The sequence below is a fragment of the Rhinolophus sinicus genome, linkage group LG09 (genome assembly GCF_036562045.2).
Source record: "Rhinolophus sinicus isolate RSC01 linkage group LG09, ASM3656204v1, whole genome shotgun sequence".
Taxonomy (NCBI): Eukaryota; Metazoa; Chordata; class Mammalia; order Chiroptera; family Rhinolophidae; genus Rhinolophus; species Rhinolophus sinicus.
In genome coordinates, this window is record NC_133758.1 from 71683655 (window position 1) to 71702794 (window position 19140).

A 19140-nucleotide genomic window follows, 5' to 3' on the forward strand; every position below is an offset into this window, starting at 1 on the left:
GAAGGAGGCAGGGCTAAGGAAGGGAGTAAGTGGGAGATAACTGAAGGGTACCATGTGGAATGGATGCTACTAGTACTGTTTCCCCTGCTTAACATAGGCGATACCCTGTCCTGGGAAGGAAGGAATGATCCTTAGAGACGCAGTTATTACTAACTCAAAGCCCTTTTCACTGGACCCTTGTCTTTTGTCCTCTCCAGTGCTCGTTCACTCTGCAAGTTTTCAGCCACTTTTTCTACTTTGACCACTGGCCTCCAGGCCTGTTTTCAAATGCCTGCTTATTTTAGGATGTTCCTGAGAGCTTCCATCTTTCCATCTTTCTTCCCAGATAAATTTCTCCCCTTGCATATCCTGTCTGATTACTGGTTCTACCAACTTTCCAGTCTTCCTTCACCTCCTTTTGCCCCCTCCCTTTCTAGCCCAGTGTAATTTCCATGAACCTGTATTAATAACCTTTCCAAAAAACTCCTCTATCTTTGAGTTCTCCCATTTTTATAAAGTAATTTCACTTCCCTTGGTCTTTTCCCACATCTTCGTGGTGCACAATGTTAAAGGGAGAGGTAAAGGGAACAACTGGTAACTGGCGTTTCGATCACTTTCTTCCCTGGGCAGAAAAGGTCACCAGTTTTCTCTGCAACTTTTATTTTCTGTTTTTGCCCTTTCTCGTCTCCACTGTAATCCATTTCCCTCCCTCCCAATGCCACTCTTAAATGATCTTTGTTCTGTGGATCAGTTCCTTTGTCTCTGCATGTGTCTTAAGGTCTTATAGAAAGAAAAGGGTCAGAAGATCGGCTTCTGAGTTTTGCAACTCTGTGGAGATGTATTGTGAGTGACTAGAAAGCATTGGAGCTCTGTCAAGCATATGGGAAGCATGGTCTGTCTGTCCCCTTTAGCACCTTGCAGGAGAAGGTCAGGAAGGAGAGGGGTTGTGTGTATAAGACAAACTTTCTCGGCTTTGAGGAGTGCTTTAAGAAGAAATACTAACGGCAGTTTCCCAGAGAGTGGGCAGTTGGAGGTTATGTGGAGAAGATAATTAACATCATAGTCAGGCGGTCTTAATCTAGAGCAATGTTTGCCTCTAACTGGCTGTGTGACTTTAAATAAAGTCAATTAGGCCTCTTTTAATTTCTTATTCCTTGTTTCCAAAATGAGCACGTAGAATAGTGGAATGCTAAGGTCCTGCACAATTCTAAAACATTCTAATAGAACTGAGTACTTATATAGCGTTAAAGATAACTTTTTTGGTGCATTTTTAAAACCTTCTGTTTTTTCATCTACATGAAGGCAATAGACTAGTTTTATTTTTCCTTTCTTGCAAAACTGCTACTCTGGGGAAAATTCAAGGGGATTTATTTAAATATAATTAAATACAATTGCTCTTTAATAATGTTTATGATAGACTTAATCTGCATTGAGCACGTACATTGTATTTCTACTAACCATTTCCTTTGGATAGCCATTCTTTCACTCATTGGAGTCTCTGAAGAGGACTCCTCAAACATTTGCCTATTGATCAGAAATGTCTTATTATTTCCTATATTGTAGCTTATGTATTGAGAACAAAATTAATTCCTATAATGCCTTTTAGGTATTTATAAGCCAACATGATTACTAATATTTTTTCAGAGTATTTCAGTGGGTGAAAGAGGTTATTTTCTTTGTGTTCTTTGTTTCTACGTCTTTATTTAGAACCTTGTATAAATTTTTTCTTTTTTCATATTTTTTTATGTAACAAAGGTCCTATGTCTCCACTGTCTGTTAATTTATCAGAGATATATATTTATATATATATCAATGGTGATACAATGGTAATATATTTGGGTAAATGAGAGTATTAAAACTAAGTTAAACTACTAATTGCAATGTGACCTGGTAATTAACTGAGATAGTTTTATAAATAAAACTTTAAAAATATATTATTAACCATAAAAAATGGGCAAAATTTTTATTTAGATTTTGCTCAAAGACCAGGTAATTTTGACCAAGAATTGTTTGATAAGTTAGGGCATGTCCTTAGAATTGCTATTTGTAAGACCTCAGAACCTATAAAATAAGCTGAACTGGGACATTGATTTACAAATTTATTTTACATGATAGATAGTATATTTCTCATTTATTGTAAAAATAAGGTAGCCATTAAAATTCTGAGAAATAACTATGAGATTTTATTATTAACAGATCATATAATTTCTATCAGTAACTCATCCAAAGTAAACTAAGTCCCCATAACATACTTCTGCATGGGTTTTTTTAGATCGAAGAAAGCAAAGAATTCAATTGATAAATCAACTGAGACTGACAATGGTTATGTATCCCTTGATGGGAAAAAGACTGTTAAGAGCAGTGAAGATGGAGTACAAAGCCATGAACCTCAGTGTGAAACTATTCGACCAGAAGAGACCACCTGGAACACAGGAACACTGAGGAACATACCCAGCAAAGTGAGTGTGATTTTTTAAAATAGTTTGCTTGTGTGATTTTACATTAGCTAATGAGAAGTGACTTAGACATAGTAGTTGCCTTTGAACTATGTATTTTCTCCAGAATTTATTCTGTGAGCCTTTATAAATCACATGGATGAAACTGAAAATCAGCTGAAGTAATGTGAATGAACTTGATTGCCAATGTAACCTGGCACCTTCTTGACTTGATTAATGACTCCAATTTTTCTAAATGTTAAAGCACTTTTAATTTATAGTTGATACTTATTAAACCATATCTTTTCTTATCCCATTTCTGTGTAAGAATTTGCTTTAAATGGAACATCTGAATTTTTCTATAATGTAAACTAGGAAACTTTTCTTCCATTCATGTTCTCCCTAGGAAAATGTAATAGTACCTTGTTTCTTCTACCTTCGTTACGTTTGGTATCAGCACATTTGTTTTGTTTTTAATTGGAAAAAAATTCTTATTGAGAATGTATTTGTTAAGATAACAGTTGTTTGTTTACTTTTCCAAAATAATAAAGAAACTATGGGTTTTTGTAACAAAGTGCAATGTAATATCTTCTACCTCTGTTTCACTGAATTTTTTTTTTATTAAATAATTTATTCTCTAACAGCTGTTCTAGTATTAAAATGCGATCAAATTGAAAGATGTTGCTTCTGTTATATTTAGGAATGTGAGCATGAACATTTGTGTTGAAGAAAACATATAAAGAAAAGAGGATTCTCTTAATTTTGAATGGAGTATGTGTTATCCCTTGACAGTACATGTATTTTCAGTACCAGTAGGTATATAGTAAATAGTATGGGGCTGTCATGAAAGATAGTCGGTCCCTTATTTGACTTTAGATTTTTGAAGCATTTGTTGTCTGATAATGTGAGCCTCACATCACTATTGTCACTCAGCAAATACGTTTTCCATCAAACAGTTTTCAAACACGTTTGCAGGTATGTGTTATGTACTAAACTTATATGAGAGGACCATGAAAGTGTCCATAAAACTTATGCTCTGGAGTCTCTCAATTTCAGAATTTCTGAAATCTGGATGTCTCTTACAAATTGATATGTATATAATGTTGTTTGATACGTACACACATTCAACTATCATTCACCTTCTCCTGCCTCGTAAGCCAGTGATGGTCTTATAATTGATCACATTTTCAGTTTGTGAAAATAGTGTAATTAGTTCCATCTCAGTTCTCTCACCTTATTTTAAATGGTCTTTGTTCTGCTTTTATCCTAATTTTAATTTTGTCAGCTATTTCAAATTCTTTTATGAACAGAAACGTTGTAGAACAATATTTGACAAATGGCTATTAAATTGCTTTTAAAATACCAATATAGTCACTGATTTAAAACATTTTTTTCAGAAAATCAGGTGGTACTGATCAATTATCTTGAGGTTTTTGAAAGTATTTGAAGCTGTATGTGTATATGTATGCATAATTTAAAATTTTGCATTTTTAAAACTCTACAAGGTAAGTCAGAAAAGGGCAATAATCTTCTTTGTGTACTCCCAATTTAGGATACCCAAAGGACAATAACAAATGTCTCTGATGAAGTCTCCAGTGAGGAAGGTCCTGAAACAGGGTACCCATTACGCCGTCATGTGGACAGGACTTCTGAGAGCATTCTTCGGAATAGAAAGTCACACCATTATAAGAAACATTACCCTAATGAGGTATATACTTTGGCCTTACATATGTACATATATTTCTATTCTATATGTTACCAATTTACAACTTCTTTCAACAATTGAATATAATTATTGAAATAACATATCTCCCATCAGTATCAATATATTACTGTTGTATGATCAGGATTTATAGAGTAGCAGTTTTAGATTTATGTGTTGCACACATGATAAATAGCCACATATTTCTACTCGTTTTGTGCATTATCTCTGAAGACTCATACATTCAGTTTTATTTTTACTGTTAAAGAAGAACATCCTGGAGAGACAACCTTTGAGTTCCTGTGTTAGTCTTTTCTGCAATTTCAAAGGCTTTATAACTTCTTGATTATAGCAAAGTTATTATATTATTGTAAGTAATTTCCTTCATGTTACTGTCACCAGTTATTAAGTTGCCCATACTATTAAATTCAATCATTTTTCTTCTTTGATTCTATTTTTCTTTATTAATGTTTGTGTTTTTCTAAACCTTTTTCTAACTTTATCAAATGTCTTGAAGTTATCACATTTCTTGAAACTATTTACCGCATTTTGCTGTGTATAATGCGCTCCCGTGTATAATGCGTACTTATGTTTTTGGCCCAAACTTTCAGGGAAAAAAATCTTTCATTTTAAAATTTTAATTTAAATGTTATTTGTTTACATTTAGGTACTTGTTTTTTGTATTTTAAAGGAATTTTAGCAGTTATTTTTTAACATATTATAGCACAAGAAATTTTATGTAACAAATAATTACAAAACACAAGAACCAGATATAAGGTACAAGAAATTTTATGTACTGGTAACAAACAGGATATTTACACATCATAGAAGGCTAAGAACTCTTCATCCTTGCAAGTTCGTAAGTTCAACTAAACCAATTATCATATCCCAGGGTATTATTTTGCATATGGATATTGTTATTGATTTCTAGAGTTACTTACACCTTTGACTCATAAGCATAAATAAAAGAATAAAAAACATATAGATACGGAATTAGTACTACCCATGTATAATGCACATCCTTATTTTTCCTTCACAAATTGGACAAAAATAGGGCACAATATACACGGGAAAATATGGTAAATAGAAAAAGAATTTTATTCAGTTGTATTTTCAGTTTTTATTCAAAGGATGGAACATTTCATTATCTCGCTTCAAGGCAAATGAATTATTTCTTATGTCACTCTTAAGTAAACATAATCTTCTCTTTTTGGACTATGTTAGCATATTTTTCTTGATGGCTTAGGGTTAAACTTTTGAAAAATCAAATATGCTGTATTGGAATATGAATACTTGGAGGGTTTTAAGAAGTGAAGAGTATTCGTTCTTTAGATATTCTTCTCTGTGATTTTACCTCTAGTTAATCTTTCTGGTGACTGTGGCTGTGTTTCTTCTCTCAGTGTCTCTATTAGACAGACACTAATTCCAGTGTGTCCACTCATTGCCTCTTCACCCACATCATCTGATGTCCTACCCCTGTTCTGAAACCAGATAACCATGCTTGTGAAATCCGCAGTCTTATTCTATGTACAGTTAGAAGTCAGTCAGTCCTGGAAGGGATTCAAGATCTCCTACAGATGGTCTCCATTTTTCTATACAATAAGTTATTTGGCTTTAGAGATAATTATCACACCCCATAACTTTTGCTCTTTTTTGGTTTGTGCTGTGTTTTGAAGTATTGAGATTCTTGAAAACAAAACATTATTCACCAACCTTAACTTTTAAATAAATATGTTGCTTAATAGCTTCTAGATTTCATGCTAAGTGAGGCTTATAATTAGGTAGTAGGCATTGTTATTTAAAATTTTTTTAAATGATGTAAAAGATTACATAAAAATAAAATTGGGTTTTCAAATTCTCCACCTGTAAGATGAGGAACTTTAGAAGAGCAAAAAAGCTGCATTTCAGTTCCAAAAAATGTTGACACTCAAACCAACTTCAAAGCATATTTTTAAAAAGCAAAACAGAACCTCCTTTGAATAAGTAAAATTGAGACAGAAGATTTGTAGTGTTGTTTTGCGTCTTTATGTATCTATTACAATATTCTCTTTAAATTACCGGTGATATTTTTACTTTAAGGATGAGACACAAATAAATCATTTGGGGAGGCACTTTGTGCATGGGTGGGACTGGTGGGCTTGACTGTAAGATGACTGGTCAGGGACCCAGCCATTTGTTTAAGCCTCCCAGGTATCAGTATCTATAGATCTGCTTTTTTAGGGGAATTTAGTTTTTAAGGAAGAATCATTCAATCTTTGGTGCGTGGGAGTGCCAGATATTATTCTAGGCTACCATGGTGTTTGGCCCCAAGGGGCTTGGGGATGAGGTGGTGATCTTGTCATTTAGTGTGTAGACTTTCACTTAACCCCCACTTCGTCTGCCCCCACCCTCACCCCAGTTTTTTACCTTTTTCTATTGTGTACTTTATCTGGTTGGCTTCTTCCAGTCTCCAGTGGTAAGATGGTGGTGGAATAACTTGATTATCTGGGGTGTAAGGGGTATCCTGGGGAATTGATAGCTTCTTTTAAGCATTTGTCCTATTTCCTACTCTATCCTGCTTTCTTAACTCTACAGCGTCTTTCTATTTTTATTCCCTATTATAGATTAGCTTTACATCTAATAAAGGTAGCACTTGATGGAAAGCATAATGAAGAGACCACAAGCTTGGAGTCAAACTTTGGTAAAATTATGTCACTTCTCTGAGCTTGTTTCTGCCTCTACAATGGAGAGAGAAGAAGAGCATCCTCATCAGATGGTTAGGATTAAATAAAATAATGCATAATTGCCTGACACAAAGCATTCCAGTTATAAATGCTTATTCCCTTAAAATAAATAATTTTTTCCCTCAGAGTTTGATTAAATGCTCAGTTTTAGATAATCTGTCTAAAGATTTGAAATGAGCAGAACAAACCAAATTAAATGAGCTATTAACTTGAGCTCTTTTCTTCAATTCTAAACTTTCCTATTCAGCAATTTGTAATGGAATTCACAGTGACCATTTAATCACCTAAATATTGCAGGTAAAATACTATTTGAAATGTAAGCAATTTAGACAGTAATTTTTAGATTTTTACATTTGTAAAATGGCCCACTTATTAATCAGTATTTGGCAAAACACTTTTATAAGGAATTATAGACATTTCTTTATCACTGAAATTGCCCATTGGTTTCCGTTAAACAGTCATCAGGCCTTTAATCCTGTTACTTATTTCTGTATCTGATTAGCAAATCTGCATCAGAAATTAGTGATAGATTATAAGCTAGCTTTAGCAAAAATTTTAAAATTATCAATTACTGATTGCTTAATACATTCTGTGTCGTACAAGCTAATGAAAACTGTTGTGATGAAAGCTGCTTATGCTTCAAGTAGTCTGCTTGACATTAGTGAATCTGAAATATTTTTGGAGTGCTTTATATTTAAAAAAAAGGACTAATTTTTTTACCCTTTTTGTTCTATCATTTTTTCTCTTTTTATTTCTTTATTCATTTTCCTACTCAACTCTTTCAAAAAAATTTTACTTCTCTGTCAGACAAACAACCCTCCTCCCACATGTACTCTTATACACTAAATATTTATTCATGGTGCCCCATTCTAATATCAGTGAATTAATTATTGATAATGTATCTCATTCTTTCAAGATATTTTGTTACCTGTGGTAAGGATGGCAAAAAAAAAGAGTGTTTGGTTTCTGTCTTTCGTGGACTTATAGTATATTTGAGTTATGATTTATTTGAGAACAGAAAATACAGGAACATTTAATTAACACAGACAATAATGTAGATGCTGGATAGCAAGGCGAATTTTATTGTCAAATGAATTTAAATAATAACTCACTTCAGGGACAAAGTATTCACTCTAAATAAAAGGCTTTAAACTAACATTTGTTGAGACCCCTCTTTGTACAGGTTTGTATTAAAAGCTATAGTGCTCATTTAATTTTCAGTATCTCTTTAAGGTAGGTAGTTTTAGTCCTCATTGGTAGATGACTAAACTAAAGGCTCAGAAACAAGGTAAGCCTGCTAGAAAAGGGTAGAGATGGCAATTTCTTGACACTCGTTGAGTGAACTTTGAAGGAAAGGAGAGTAGGATTAATAATTAGCAGTAGGAACAAAATCAGAGGCTGGCGTGGCAAACAAGCTGTGTTGAAGGGCTAGGGAGCAGCCCAGTGTCACTGGAGGAGAAAGTCGTGGCATGGCAAAGTGGAAAATAGGGTCCGACAGTAGTACAATTGAAGACAAGCATGCCAGGTGAAGGAATTTGAACTTGACTCAGGAGAGCAGTGGCAAGCCACCTAAGGATTTGGGCCAGAGTAGGGAAAGAACAGCTGTACTTTCGGAAGGTTAGCCTGGAAAGAGGGAAGCTTTTTGGATAGTAGCCAATAGGAGGCTTATATAGCAAATGAAGTATGAGTGGTAAGAGTCTGGACTCTGGTGATAGCATGGGAAAGAGAAAGGGGTCTTTATAAGACATTTTGAAGGTAGAATTGACAAATCTTAGTGATGGGATGGCTAAAAACATAAAACATACCTAAAAATTTTAGCATACTTTGCTATAAGGATGACTGTTACCATTCTTTATTCAGGAAAACTTCTTTTGCATTCATTTAAATTAAAATTTTACTCAGAACTATTTATTTTGTATATTAAAAACTAGGAAAAAAGTAAATTGATGAGAAATTCTTTAACTTGTGCCTTTTAGTTTTTCACTTTTATACCATAGATTATCGCAAAAACATGAATTGGCAATTATCTTCCTAGTATAGATTATTTGTTAATTTTATGTCAATTTATTGAACTTCTATTTGAGAAATAAAAACAATTTTTGAAATACATGAAATCTATTGCTGCTAGAAAAAAAAATACTTAAGTACGAAAGCTCCATTAAACATATCAATTAAAGTGGGTTAGTCCATAAGAATTTAGGCTAATCTCTGCCTGCCTAAATTCTGAACTTCGTATAAAGTTTAAGAGAAAATAGGCACAATCTTTGCATTCAAAAGAACACTTGAGCTGAAGTGTGAAATAAAATAAATTTTGATACGAAGAAATTTTATTACTCCTTAAAAACTAATAGGTATTTTTAATGTTTTGCTATCTATTTCACTGTCATTTGACAGTGTACTTGTTGTTTCAGTAAAAAGTAGCAATATATGGTTCTAATAGAATCCTTTGATTTGGAAAGGGTACATAAAATTGCATTAATGTCAAAGAATATCTTGATTTCAGGATGCCCCTAAATCGGGTACTAGTTGCAGCTCTCGCTGTTCAAGTTCCAGACAGGATTCTGAGAGCACAAGGCCCGAATCTGAAACAGAAGATGTGTTATGGGAAGACTTGTTACATTGTGCAGAATGCCGATCATCTTGTACCAGTGAGACAGATGTGGAAAATCCTCATATTAATCCATGTGTGAAAAAAGAATATAGAGACGATCCTTTTCATCAGGTTGGTTTCCAGTCTTGGATTGTGTGGGCCTATCAGTCCTCCTCCTTTGAATGTATGTGCAGATTTTACAGAAGTGAAGAACAAGCTTACATCCGATTATTAAAATAATATTCCCATAATTTTTTTTTTTTTTTTTTAATACGAGCTGTGGTCTGGCTTTATCGAAACATAGAATCTCAGTATTTATGTTATGGTTGTGTCTCTCACCTTGGAAACATACGTTCCATGAGAGGTTGTTGGTAAATGGAGTTTTGTAAGTCAAATTGTGTTGTAGATTCAATTATCTTTTTCTCACTCAGCATATATCATGGTCAGGTCATCTGCACCTGTGGCCTGAACTCCACCCGTAAGATTATAATTCACAAATCTGCATTTCATGAATACGGATTTGTATCTCCAAGTGCTATAGTAATGCTATCCAATAGAAATAAAATGAGAGTCACATACGTAATTTTAAATTTTCTGATAGCCTCATTAAAAACATTTAAAAATGGAATTAGTTTTAATATGTTTTATTTAAGCCAGTATATTTAAAATATCAATTCAAGTAATGAAAAATATTAATGAAATATTTTACTTTTTTTATACTAAGTCTTCAGAATCTATTGTGAACACTTACAGCACATCTCATTTGTACTAGCCACATTTCAAGTGCTCGGGGGCCACATGTGAGTAGGGCATACCATCCTGGACAACATTTGAATGTCCTACCAGTACCTCAGATTTAAGCAAACATACCGTCTTCTCTCATAAATCTGTTTTTCTTATGGCACTCAGGTGGGTGACAGCTCCATCATCCACTCCCTTGTCCAGAGACTCGGTGGTCATTTAAAATCCTCACTCTTCCTCACTTTCATCTCTCTCTTATGCAAGTCCTCAAAAAGTCCTAATAAATAAAACCAAAAAGTAAGCTCTTAGAAACCTAGAGCCAGAAAGGAACTTCCTTAACTTGATAAAAGGTAGCTATCAAAGAACCTTCTAAAAACCTACGGATTTAATGATGAAATTTTAGGAGCATTTTTATTAAAGGCAGGAACAAGACAGAGATACCCATTATCACTGCTTTTTCTATCAAAATCCTACCAGCATGTTTGTTTGTCTGACTGTTTTCAGTTGGACTTAGACTGATTTAAAGTTTACATTAAAGAACAAACTGTCAATAGCAAAAACAATTTTAAAGAACTACAGGAGACTTTCCCTACTAGATATAAAAATTTACTTTAAAGGTATAATAAAGATAGTATGGTATGTGTATATGCAATAGACTGAAAGGTTGTGAAAGGTTTCATACATATGTTGAAATCTAACCCCCAGTGTGATGGTATTAGGAGGTGGGGCCTTTAGGGGGTGATGAGGTCATGAGGGTGGAGCCCTCATGAATAGGATTAGTGCCCGTATAACAGAGGTCCCAGAGAGCTCCCTTGCCCCTTCCACCAGGTGAGGTTACAGCAAAAAGAGGGCAATCTATGAACCAGGAAGTGGAATCACCAGACACCAAATCTGTTGGCACCTTGATCTTGGACTTCATAGCCGCCAGAACTGTGAGAAATAGATTTCTGTTATTTCTAAGCCATCCAGTCTATGACATTCTGTTATAGCAGCACCAAAGAGACTAAGTCAGCATATAAACAAATAGACCAATGAGTCAGCATAGAAAACCCCAAAGTAGATACATACTTATGTGGATCCCTGATTGATAACATAAGTAGCATTACAAATCAATGGGAAAAGATGGACTGTTCAGTATATGGTTGTGGGTCAAATGATTTATTATCCATAATAAAAATTTATTCCAGATAGTTCCTAAATGTGAAGAAGCAAAACTTTAAAATATTTAGAAGAAAATATAGAGGAAAATCTTTGTTACTTCAGGTATGAGAAGAATTTTTTAAATAAGATACAAAAAGCAAAACATCAAAAATTAGGAGATTCACAAATTTGAATATCTTAAAATTTAAAACTTTGGGCTGAAAAATTAAGCCATAAATATTATTAAAAGAAAAGCCACAGGCTAGAAGATATTTCCAACATATCAAAGTATTACTATACAGTGCATATAAAGAATGAGTAAGTAAAACACAAATGACTCAATAGACAAATGGACAAACAGTGTGCACAAGGCATTCACCTAGATGGATAATATATAAGTAAAAATGGTCAGCCTTGTTAATAATCAGGAAATGTAAATTAGAACAAAGATATAATTTCATATTGATCAGATTGTCAAAAAATTTTAATCTGATAAATTACACAGTTGGCAAGAATGTGAAGAAAGAACTCTTATTCAATGCTGATGTTACTATAAATTTGTACAACTACTTTGGAGAGCAGTTTCTCATTACATAGTAAAATTGAAGGCCTGCATATTGTAGGACTCTTATCTGACTCCAAGGAAACTTTAGAAGATAGGCACAAGGAGATATGTAAAAATTTTTATGTGTATGATACTGCATTGTGCATAATGATGAAAAATTAAAAATAATTTAATAGCCAACAATATAATTAATAAATTATGGAATATGATAAAACATACAGCAGTGAAATTGAATGAACTCGGCTTCATATATCAAAAGGAATAAATCTTATGAATGAAAAAAGCAAGTTGTAGAAGTATACATACAATATACCATTTATATAAAGTTTTAAAACATAAGGCTATATTATATATTGTTTATTGATAATAGCATATGCAGAAAGAGTATAAAAACATGCAAGGGAATAATAGACACCAAATTTAGGATAATAGATCTGAGGAATGAAAGAATGAATTGAGAGTAGGGAAGGGTACAAATGAGTTTCAATTTTGCCTGTAATATTTTTTTAATTAACATATCTGGAGCAAATAAGGGGGGATAGTTAAAATATGATAAAGTCAAGTAATATTATTCTCTATCTGATTGAAATGTTTCACTTAAAAAATGTATCCCTTAGTTTTGGCTCTGGCCATGGGAAAAGTGTCAGTGGAAAGAAGCTTTGCTGCAGGGGTTTGAGAGGTGAGAATGAGGAATGAAGTTTAAGAAGCATGGCCATGAACGTTTGGAAAATGAACTAGTAGTTAGATGGGGAAATAGAGCTGAAGGAATGTGTTGGTTCCCCCTAACTCCCCAAGTTGTGAAATATCTGACCACATTTTATATATATATATATATATAGTACTATATATATATAATACGTAGGAGAAAACTAGCAGGGAAGAATTGAAGAGGTACAGGAGAAAAAGTTGGATGAGGTTTCTTAGGATGCTGGAAGGGAAGCATAATTGGGAAGCTTAATTAGCCTTCCTCAGCAAGAGGAACACATCCTCTGTTGAGATAGGAAGAGGAGGAGCGGTGCATAAACGAGTAAGACGATGAGATAGTTACTGCCTAATGATCTCTATTCTGTGAGTGCAGGAGGTGAGGGGGTCTAACAGTAAGAAGCGAGGTGGTAGGACACTCATATGGGACTTGTGGATGGTGGTGAAAGCTTGAAGTTACCATTTGCAGGAAATAGAGACTGGGGAGAGAGACAGTATGTGTGTGCATGTATTCAAGCAACTTCACACATTAAAAGAGTCACACTGTCACTTTGTTGAGGGTCCAGCTGGAATCTGAAAACATGGATTTGTAGTTGCCCATTCCACACAGTTGTGTGATAGTTTCTGGAATACTGTTGTAATACTCATAACAAGAGCAAACATCTAATTAGCATTTATTATATGCCAGGCACTTTGCAAAGTAATCTAGTTGCATTATCTCATGTAATCCTCACAACCCATGACAGTGTGGTTTAGTTTTTATTTTATAGATGAGGAAATTGAGGCTAAATTAAATAATTCACCGAAAGTCACACAGCATAAGCGCTCAACAGATAGTTGCTATTCAAAGGACAGGAGAGGGGATGGTATACTGATTGAAATAATGGATAGGGTAGGAGTCTAGACATGTTAGATTGAGAAGGAAATGAAACCAAGAAGGGACTGATAGGTTAAAGGATAGGTGCATTCAAGGAAATAAGTGTTTCAGAATTGAAGGTTTGAGAGATCTGTTAAGATGAGAGGTGTGTTTGAAGACTCATTTCAGAAGTGGAGCAATTCTGTGTGGTGAAGAGGTCCAGGGTGTGTCCATGAGAATAGCGGAAGGTTCCTGGAATTTAAGAAGGAAAAAAGCAGTGATCAATCCATGAGAAGCGGGTTGATCCACGGGACTGGACCTGCAGCGTTTGCATATTCATCTGAGTCACTGAGGACCACACTGGGAGGGAGGTTCAGGGACATGCTGTGAACTGTTTTCCCAGCGACACCTAAGTGGCCTCAAAGTGAGGACCCTGGTTGAGTCACACAGTGCCTGTTACATAGTACGTGTTTAATAAATATGAGTTGGGTGAGTGAATGAAATGAAATAAATTTTTTCTAAACATGCTGATTAGACTTTTCTTAAATGATTAAAAATTGTGTTTAATGAATGCTATACAGAATAAATTGGCACTGAATCTGTCACACCATTCTGCTCCCTTTTTGGTAAGACGAAAATTTTTAAGTGTTCTACTTGGCACGACTAGTTATAGTATCCATTGGTTTTGCTTTTGGATGAAAGACTTGATTTTACACACATTTCTTATTCTCAGACTTCTGAAAAATAAGCTCAGGTTTTCAGTTTTACTAGTAGCCATGTAATGGAAATTAGCTCCCTTTGATGAAAAGCTACTAGATTTTTCTTGTTTGACTAAGGTCTTTATTAGGTTTGGAGGACCCTTTTCTGCCCACCGTAAAAGACTGAAAAATCCCTCCCATGAAGAAACTGAGCATTTGAATCAATGTATTCTAGTCAGGATGTTACCAAATCTATAGTTTTGTTTTTTAGTTTTTTTTAATTGTTTGTTTTATTTTCTTTGTAAACAGTACCTGAAACATTTATACAGGAGAAAATTTTCCTCCTCTAGTCATGGCTGAGTATATAATAAAATATAAAGCCATATTAAAGTGAAATTCATCTTTCAATAGGTAAAGCCAGATTTTAATGAGTACAATTCCTGTAAAGCAGTTGTCATGATGAATTTATTTGAGATAAAACCTGCCACCATTTAAGTATGGTTTTAAGGGAGTTTTGAATGAACAAGGAGCAAAGCAGTTGAGATTTTGAATGAGAATAAAGAACAATCATTAAGAGTTCCAAATTTCAGTTTGAAAAATATACTAAAGAACCTATATGATAAAATTATAAAATGGGATTATTTGCTCCGATGTTTCCCCTGAGCCTTTTTAAAAATTTGTTTCATGTAATAACTGCTCTCCATACAGTTCAGCAGTGCCTGTTTCAACAAGACGGTCTTTCAGAATACATACATACATTTGACAAGCACAAGTATGGGGTTCTTTTGATTAACTTTTTAAATTCACCAGTTGCTAGTTGCATTCTTCACTATTGCTCTCTGGCTTTCTAGAAATAGGGAAATGATCATCAGATGCTGACAAGGTAGCTGGGCAGAATGAGCACTTTTGGAAGGAGAGTGAAGAACTTGATTTCCTGTTTCTGTGTCTAGATGGCCCTTCGTGGCGTTGATGTACCTTGCTTCATGTAATTGAAAAACCTTTAACTCACTGTTACAGACTGAGCGTTAAAACGGAACCAAAAACTAAAAAAAGAAGCCTGTAAATCTGTGGTTGAAATCTGTTGCCTCTCAGGCTTAACACTTTCCATTCAGCTTCTCTCTTGTTCCTAGCTTTCTAGTTCCATTATGTTTCATAATTATTAAACTTCCAGGGAAAGTTTGATACATATTTTGATGCAAATTATTTCTATCCCAAACCAGAATATTTTATTTGGAGATAAATTGTGAAACATTATTTGAAAAATTAAGTGGATAGTTAATAACCAGTATATCATAGCTCTTAAGGATCTCCAATAGTGAAATATGTAACTCTGAAGGTTAATGTATATTAAAATGCTCTATCTGTGGGAAAGATAAATTTTTAGAGGAAATCTGTTCCAAGTCAAATAATTACATGTAAAAGAGCTTTCCCAATAGCATGACCACTAGCATTATGATTTGCCTATAATTATTCATCAGTTTTTATTCTGTTTACAGTAAACATGGTATACACAGCTTTACATAAAGAAAATTAATGTATGAGGTCAGAATAATAATAATTTCCTTTCTCTGTTTTCTTACATATTACTGAATTATCTTATACCTTTAATGAAATGAATCAATGCAACTTTATTCTCCCTAGAGGAAAATGTATTCCTTAAGTTTACAGAAACATATCTTTACAATATTTTAATCACATTTTGTCCTCCAAAGAATAAACAAAACTAGGGTAGATTAGTCTGTTCATTGTTTAAAGTTATTTTAATGAAATGTGTTATAAAGTAAGTTAGAAATACTGTAATGCCAACAAATTCATCCCATTCTAAGTCTAATCTTTTAGTGTTACTTCTATCACAATCAAATGTAAAGACGACTGTTCCATTAATTTTGTTGCTACCTTTAACCCCCAACTATCCTATTTTGAGGTTTTATTCCTTTTTGGGTCTAAAACAAACAAACTTAAGCATTTGATCCTTTGTATTAAAGCTTTCAGTGTTTCTTTTTACCTTTTTTATTTCTTGAAACATTGAGAAATACTTCATACTAGTACTTGGGAGAGTACTTCTAGTTCTGTGTGCTTCAGCTTGCAATATTTGCTTTGAGAAAAAAGTTAAATCAGTTCTTTGGAGAAATGCTATATTAAAATATCAGAAAAATAACTAAGTCAAATATTAAGGGTAGGTATGTGAGGACGAGTGTCTTTCAGGATGAGATTATATCACTAGTCTTTCAAAGAGGTTCAATTCTCAGCTGTCATTTTTTTGTATTGAATTATCATAAGTTGGACAACCACTAATATGAACAATTTGATGCCCATTTGTCTTTGAACATTAGTATATTAGTAGCTATGTAGACAGATTGAAACCTAAGTGCTTTTGCTGACACATTTTAGAGTATTTTTGAACATGTTGCCTAATATCTGTTATAGAAAGTTCTTAACTTACACATTTTTATAACTGTGTAATATCTTATGCCATCTGTTCAATGTATATGCTAGCTAATTTTAAGATAGAATTTTAGTGTCATTGAAATTGTCTAAGTACAGATATAGCTATGCACATATATGTATGTTTTATTTAGAAAACATTAATGCATTCACCAATTTCTATTTTTTAGTATAGTTAAAATTATGTGTATATATACATGTGTATGTTTTATTTATGAAATATGATAAATGCATTCACCAATTTCTATTTATTTTTTGTAGAGTCATTTGCCCTGGCTCCATAGTTCCCACCCAGGATTAGAAAAAATAAGTGCTATAGTGTGGGAAGGCAATGACTGTAAGAAAGCAGACATGTCTGTACTTGAAATCAGTGGAATGATAATGAACAGAGTGAGTTTTTAAATTTTATCTTTTTAATTCAAGGATAATTAAGTAATTACTGGAATATTTGTAACCTACTGTTCTCATTTCTTCAACCTGAAAAAATAAGTTAACTGTATTTGCTCTGTTGGTGATTTAAACAGTGATTTGTCAGCAAACCACTCTGACCTTTTAGTGTTTCATTCTTGTGACAAGAGTAGATACAATCTAAAATTTTCTTCTTTTGTATTATTCTTTCTTTTGCTTTCTGTGGATCAAATTGAGGAACTACTAAATATATACAAGTTTTGATGAAGATTTATTTTTCTTTATCATCCCTCCTGGTTTATTTATTTATTAGTACCCAAAACATTAAAACAAAATTTCAAACTAGAAAATTAATATTGATACTTGCTTGCCTAGTTAAATGTATAAAAGTAATGCAACCAGTGGTAAACATTTTGAATAATTTGAAGTAGAGTACATTTACTATGGATTTTAATTTCAGTTTCTATTCAGTTGTTTATTTTATCAGATCATTGCTACATTTTAAATTTTACCTGGTTCCTGTGGACAACTAGTCATGATTTAACTCTCAATTCTAAATATCTTGTGGGTTGTTATGCTAGAACTGTTGTACACACTTTATATAGAAGAGGAATTAAAATAAGTGGGTCTAGAAATTTTTCTACTTCCTTTTACATGTCTTAGTATGAGCAGTGAAAAGCTACTGACAAGCAATCTCTAGAGACTTAACTCTAGCTGGTGCTCTGTACACCTTAACAATCTGTGAACTAGCAGATCATTTACATAATGTATAATATGATGGTAAAAAGTTAGCTAGGTGATATTTAATGGACCTCCCAGTTCCATCCATCTTATATTTTCCTATTATTTAATTTTCAGTTTTTTATAATCCCCCTCACCCTCTTTTCTCCTCTCTTATTTAATTTTCCCCCTCTAACATACTCTCTTCTAATATGGTTTTAGAGTTTAAAGAAACATCCATTTATATTGAGTTCTTTGAAGAAAAACACAAGTTACAAATTTATCAAATAAGTATAATTCTAGAATTTTTTCTTTCATGAATTAAATTTAAGTGGATATGAGATCTCATTCTTTAATATTGCAATATTTGTGAATATGTCTAACATTTGAAATAATGAGATACATTAAAATATTTTCAAGATCTGGGTAAGACCAAGATAGTTAATCCTTTTATATTTACTTAGTGAATTAGAGAGCTAATAATGAACTGTTTTTAAAAACTGAAGAAATAATGACTTTTTTATGTGTAATAGGCTCTCAACCTCTGAGTAAGTTATAATTTTATTACTCATGTATTAAAACTAATATATTTTAACAAAATGACTTCATATTGCTATAAATAAAACCATATTTAATAGGAATTCATGTTACTGTAGGTAAATCTGTATACTTTTTTTTCTTTTTTTCTTTTCTCTCTATAAAGGTGAACAGCCATATACCAGGAATAGGATACCAGATTTTTGGAAATGCAATCTCTCTAATCCTAGGTTTAACTCCATTTGTTTTTCGACTCTCCCAAGCTACAGACTTGGAACAACTCACAGCACATTCTGCTACAGAACTTTACATAATTGCATTTGGTTCTACTGAAGATGTCATAGTTCTTTCTATGGTTATTATAAGTTTTGTGGTTCGTGTGTCTCTTGTGTGGATTTTCTTTTTTTTGCTCTGTGTAGCAGAAAGAACTTATAAACAGGTGGGTATAATATAGACTTCCGAATAGAGACTATTTTATTCTTGTCCTAATATTCCAAGTATTCTGAAGTATTTAATATTTCATTTTGACCTGCTAATTATTTTCCTGTTTTGATTTTGTAGTATTTTCCTATTATTTAATTTTCAGTTTTTTATAATCCCTCCCACCCTCTTTTCTCCTCTCTTATTTAATTTTCCCCCTCTAGCATAACTTAACCATTAAAATCATAACAATCCATAATTTGTTGATTTTTGTTTTTCTGTGGTAAGCTACTTGAAAATTAATCCTTACCTTTACTTTTTTTAGCGATTACTTTTCGCAAAACTCTTTGGACATTTAACATCGGCAAGGAGGGCTCGAAAATCTGAGGTTCCTCATTTCCGGTTAAAGAAAGTACAGAACATAAAAATGTGGCTATCTCTCCGGTCCTATCTTAAGGTAAAATGATAGAGATAAAAGT

General features: G+C 33.2%; 1 protein-coding gene across 5 annotated transcripts in view; it reads left to right on the forward strand.

The window, feature by feature from the left end:
* PHTF2 (putative homeodomain transcription factor 2) overlaps positions 1–19140 on the forward strand; it is a 110935-nt gene that overhangs the window by 77555 nt on the left and 14240 nt on the right. For 3 of the 5 annotated variants that reach the window (XM_019744554.2, XM_019744557.2, XM_074340640.1), the window contains 6 exons: positions 2252–2438; positions 3967–4122; positions 9343–9561; positions 16838–16966; positions 18408–18680; positions 18987–19118. In XM_019744554.2, the coding sequence (XP_019600113.1) occupies positions 2252–2438; positions 3967–4122; positions 9343–9561; positions 16838–16966; positions 18408–18680; positions 18987–19118 (1096 nt within the window). Of the gene's footprint in view, positions 1–2251; positions 2439–3966; positions 4123–9342; positions 9562–16837; positions 16967–18407; positions 18681–18986; positions 19119–19140 lie in introns of those variants that run through there. The other 2 variants (XM_074340641.1, XM_074340642.1) reach the window with 2 other exon arrangements.